Consider the following 5,817-nt stretch of genomic DNA (forward strand, 5'->3'; position numbering starts at 1 on the left):
GTGCTTCCAATTAAACCTGTTGGACTATAACCTGGTGTTGTGTGATTTTTAACTTTGTACACCCCAGTCCAACACCGGCATCTCAAAATCATCAATCAAGTTAGTAAGACACAATTCCCATGCACAAAACCACATTGACTATCCAAATGCATGTAAATCCTGTCCCTCAGAATCCACTCCAACAACTTACCCAGCACTGACAACAAGCTCACTGATCTATAGTTCCCTGGCTTTTCCTTCCAGCCTTTCTTAAATAATGGCTAACATTAGCCAACCTCTCCAGTTCTCCAGCACCTTACCTGTGACTGTCGATGATAAACATATTTCAGCAAGGAGTCCAGCAATCTCTTCCCTAGCTTCCCACAATATTCTGGGATATACCTGATCAGGTCACGGAGATGTATCTACCTTTATGCATTTGAAGCAATCCTCTTCTGTAATGTGGTCTCTTGTCAAGGCATTACTATTCACTTCCCGAGTTCCCAAACATCCATGTCTTTCTCCATGATAAATACTGACCCAGAATATTCATTTAGGATCTTGACCATTTTCTGTGGATCCACCCAGAGGTACCTTGTTCATCTTCATGGGGCCCTATTCACTCTCTAGTTATCTTTTGCCCTTTTCTTATTTACAATAATTCTACCACTTTTGTCCTCAAAAGAGTTCATGAATTGTTTGCCTTGTCTCAAATATACCTTGACTATCCCTGGTCTGCATCCTCTACTGCTCACCTCAGACTTTCCTATGAACCTTTGACCCCATATGTCCAGTACTTGTGACTCCACTGTTTTATTTAAATCTGATACATCCATATGCCATGGAAGCTGCCATTTTCCCCAGTGAGTTTGTTTGACCCTGAAATGGTCTTTGTTCATTTCCTCCATCACCCTAAACCTTGTGATACAATGATCACTCTTCCCTAAATGTCCTCTCACTGACACTTGATCACTTGGGCCTCCTCACTCACAAGATCCAGATCTAGCAGAGCCTCCTTTCTCATTGGACTGGAAACACACAGCTGGAGAAAGTTCACCTGAACACACTCTCACAACTCTGGCCCCTTCCTACCCTTCACACTGCTACTACCCCAGTCAATATTCAGAAATTAAAGCCCCCCCCCCACTCCATTATAATGACTCTATAATATTTGGGCTTGCAGGTGTATTCCTCCACATCCTTCCCACTGGTTGGTGACTTATTGACTGCACTGAGGATTCTGTGGACCTTGATGTCCCTCTCTGATATTCCCCCGGGCTCCCTCAGCCCTGCCAAGTTAGTTCAAACCCTCTCCAACAGCACTAGTAAATCTCCCCAAAGGAACTCAGTCCCAGCTCTATTCAGGAGCAACGCTGTCTGGTCTGTCCAGGTCCCATCTCCCCCAGGGCCAGTCCCAATGTCACAAGGATCTAAAGCCCTCCCTCCAGGACTCTTTTTCTACATCCTGTTCCTCTTCTCCCTTGCATGGGGTACTGGGAGTAATCCGGAGATTCCTAATTCCTTCACAAGCTCTCTAAATTCTGACTGCAGGACCACATCCCTTTTCTCCCTCTGTCACTGGGAATGATGTGGACCACGACTGCTGCCTGTTCCCCCTCTCCCCTCAGGGTGTTCTACAGACGCTCAGTGACATCCTTGACCCTGGCACCAGGGAGACAACACACCATCCTGGATTCCCATCTGCAGATATACAAACACCTATCAATTGCCCTCACTCTCGAATCTCCTCTCATTGTCACTCTTCCAGTCTTCCTTGTGCCCCCCTGAACAGCTGAGCCCCCTGTGGTGCCATGGATTTGGCTCTGGCTGCACTCCCCAGATGAACCATCATTCTCATCAGGATTCCAAACTGAATCCTGGTTGGAGAGTGGGATGCACTCAGGGGATTCCTGCACTAGCTGCCTGATCCTTTTGGACTGTCTGCTGCTCCCCCATTCCCTCTCTTGCTGTATACTCTGAAGCTGCAGAGTGACCACATCTAGAAATGTGCTCTCCACGGAGCTCTCAGCCTCACGGACACTCCGCACTGAGACCAGCTGCTGCTTAAGCTCCGAAACCTGGAGCTCCAACTGCTGTCACTGACCACACATCCTACACTCATTATATTCCAGGAACTGCAAAGTATCCTGAAATTCCCATATAGGTGCACATTCTCTCCATTCTTTGCTAATCTCTTCACAAAGTTCTGATGACAAACAGCTACAGCAGGGCTCACAGTCCAGTGGGTTCAGATGTTCCAGGCGTTTGGGGAAACTCTCCAGACGACTTTAAGAAACAGGAACAGAAATCAGCCATTCAGCCCATGGAATCTGCTCTGCCATTTGATCTTGGCAGATTTGCTTCTCACCCCCATTCTCCTGTCGACTCCACAGGAACGTTCGATCCCCTTAACAATCATGTACCTATCTATCTCTGTCTTAAATACACTCAGTGACTTGGCCTCCACTGCCCTCTGTAACAATGAGTTCCACAGATTCCCCACCCTCTGGCTGAAGAAATTCCTCCTCATCTCAGCTCTAAAGGGTTGGCCTTTCATTCTGAGGCAGTGCCTTGCTTACCTCATCTCTCCTGTTTTTGGAAACATCTTCTCTGCATCCACTCTATCCAGACAGATCAGTATTCTGCAAATTTCAATAAGATCCCTCCTCATCCTTCTGAGCTCCATCGAGTACAGACCCAGAGTCCTCAACCATGCCTCATATGACAAGCCCTTCATCCCCAGGATCATTCTTGTAAACCCCTCCAATGCCAGCACATCGTTTCTTAGAATATGTGTCCCAAATCTACTCACAATACTCCAAATGCAGTCTGACCAGAGCCTTACACAGCTTCAGCAGTACATCTCTGCTCTTGTATTCTGGCCCTATTGAAATGAATGCTATCATTTCATTTGCCTTCTCAAGCACAAACTGGACCTGCCTGTTAACCTTCAGAGAAACCTGAATGAGGTTTGTGCTTTAGATTTCGAAAGGCTTTTTTCATTTAGAAAATAGTCTTTGCATCTCTTCTTCCTACCAAAGTGCATAATCTCACACTGTAACGCATTGTATTCTATCTGCCACTTCTTTGCCCACTCTCCGAGCCTATCCAGAACCTTATACAGCTTTCCCACTTCCTAAACACTACCTGTCCCTCCACCTATCTCATGTCATCTGCAAACTTAGCAACAATGTCTTCACTTCCTTCATCCAGATTGTTAATGTATAACGTGAATAGTTATGGTCCTAACATTGACGCCTGCAGAACTCTACCGGTCACCAGCTGTCATTTTTCCTCACGCTCTGCTTTATGCCAAACTGCCAGTCTGCAGTCCATGCCAGTGCATTGCCCCTAACACAATGGGTGCTTATCTTATGTCAAATGCCTTCTGGAAAATCCAAATAGATTACCTCCTCTGACTTCCCTTTGTCTGACTGGCCCATTGCCTCCTCAAAGAATTCTAATAGTTTTGCCAGGCACGATGTTGACTCAGCCCTATTTTACCATTGCACTTCCAGGTCCTCTGCAATTTCATCCTTAAATTGAAGTCTAAAACCTTACCAACAACTGAGTCCAGGCGAACTGGCCTGCAATGTCCCACCTTCTACCTCCCTCCTTTCTTAAACAGGGCTGCTATGTGAGCCATTTTACTGTCCCTTGTCCCCACCAAATTCCTCCCCACCCCACCTCCACACCCTGACTCCATTGATTCCTGATAGATCCTCACCAATGTCCCCACAATCTCCTCAGCGATCTCCTTCAGAACACACTGGTGTAGTTCATCCAGTCTGGGTGAGTTATCCACATTCAGACCTTTCAGCTTCCCCAGTACCTCCTCCTTAGTGATGGCCACGTGTTTGCACATTCTTCCTGTGTCTGTGTGGGTTTCCCCCAGGTGCTCTGGTTTACTCCCATTGTCCAAAGATGTGCAGGTCAGGTCAATTGGCCGTTCTAAATTGCCTGTAATGTTAGGTGAAATAGTCAGGAGTAAATGTAGGGAAGGTTCCTCATTGGGCTGCTCTTCGGAGAGTTGGTGTGGACTTGTCAGACTGAACTGCCTGTTTCCACACTGTAGGGAATCTAATCAGGCCAATATTTATCATTAATCCAACATCCATTATTGCTCTTTGATTTCATTGCTTCTACTTGGATCTTGCTGTGTAGAAATTGGCTGCCACGTTCCTGACATTGCATATGTGACTGTTTGTCAAACAAAACTGTCTGTAAATGTCTTTGGAAGAGCCTGAAATGTTAAGGGCTGGATTGATGCCCATATTCCTCTAAACTCTTCCTATTTACATACCCATACATTTTAAATGTTGTAATCGTACCAGCCTTCACCACTTCTTCTGGCAGCTCATTTCATACATTTAACACCCTCTGAATGAAAACGTTGTCCCTTAGGTCCCTTTTAAATCTTTCCCCTGTCACCTTCAACCTCTGCCCTCCAGTTCTGGACTCCCCCACTCTGGAGAAAAGATCTTCTCTATTTACCCTATCTATGCCCCTCATGATTTTATAAACCTCTATACGGTCACCCATCAACCTGCAATGATCCAGGGAAAACAGCCTCAGCCTATTCAGCCTCTCCCAATAGCTCAAATGCTCCAACCTTGGCAACATCCTTGTAAATCTTTTCTGGATCATTTTAAGGTTCACAATATTTTTTTCTACAGCAAGGAGAACAGAATTGCACACAGTATTCCAAAAGTGCCCTAACCAATGTCCTGTAGAGCTCCCAACTTCAATACTCAATGCACTGCCCAATAAAGGAAAGCAAACCAAATGACTTTGTCACTCCTCTACCGACCTGCAACTTCATCTTCAAGGAACTATTCTTCATTTTTTGGATGAACTGGGAGTCTTTCAGTTGTGAAAGATGCCATTCCATGGCACTATTGGATGAAGAGCAGGCAGTTTCCCCTGGTGTCCTGATCAATATTTAGCCCCCAATCAAAATCACTAAGAATGTATTTCTCTGCTAATTATCCCACAGTGTTTGGGATCCCGCTGTGCACAGACTGCTGGAAAGATCCATTGGGTCATTCTGAGTTGGGGATAGGGCTTTCAGGGTCCCTCTGATTCTATGACTCTTTTATTACATTTTATGAATAACTGAGTACCAAGGCCTGACCCCTGTGGCACCTTAAGTTGTAACTACCTGTCATTCAGAAAAAAAAACTCATTCTTTTTTTCCTGTCTGCCAATTACCTCCCAATCCATATCAGTATATGAACCTCAATCCTCTTGTTCATTCGGTCTAGATCTTGGAGTCTGACCCTTACTCATTGTGGGAGCAGATTCTGAATGATCTCTGTCTCGTCTTTCGAGGGCTCTCACTGCCTTGACACTGATTTCCCATCATGCCGCTGTTTCCGGTCCAGTTCCCAACGCACCACACAGTTTAGTAAAATGAAAACTTTTACACTTACAGTTCTCCATTTCCATCCCTACTCTCAATCTCACTGAGTTCTGATCACTGTCACTAAATTACTCCCCAATTGATAGCCCTTCCAGCTGCCCACATTCATTCCATAAACAATGGTCCATAACTGTCCCTTCTCTCTCTGCTGCTTTACCATCACCCTCTCAGGGGCAATTAGGAATGGGTAATAAATGCTGGCCCTGCCAGTGACACTCACATCCCACGAAGCAATGTGAACAATGCCTGTTCTTTTGTCGGGTTTATTCTGTATTGACTATAAATGCTCCAAAAGATTGTTTTGCCAGTGATTATTGTGAGGGTTGAAATCCCTTAGAATGGCAGGGATTAAAATTGTTTCGCTTGTCTTTCAGGCCGTGAGAACTCTCAGCCAAAGCTGACCCTGCTGCCCCCCT

At 45.5% G+C, this 5,817-nt stretch overlaps 1 gene segment (V, D, J or C); it reads left to right on the top strand.

Annotated features, from left to right (window-relative positions):
• LOC122547613 overlaps window positions 1-5,813 on the top strand; it is a gene marked incomplete at its 3' end in the record, with an annotated part of 8,505 nt that extends 2,692 nt beyond the window's left edge. The window contains 1 exon segment of the V gene segment in view: window positions 5,776-5,813. Coding sequence covers window positions 5,776-5,813 — 38 coding nt within the window.
• Between the last annotated feature and the right edge of the window lie 4 nt (window positions 5,814-5,817).

Source organism: Chiloscyllium plagiosum, unplaced genomic scaffold (genome assembly GCF_004010195.1).
Source record: "Chiloscyllium plagiosum isolate BGI_BamShark_2017 unplaced genomic scaffold, ASM401019v2 scaf_14606, whole genome shotgun sequence".
Lineage (NCBI taxonomy): Eukaryota > Metazoa > Chordata > Chondrichthyes > Orectolobiformes > Hemiscylliidae > Chiloscyllium > Chiloscyllium plagiosum.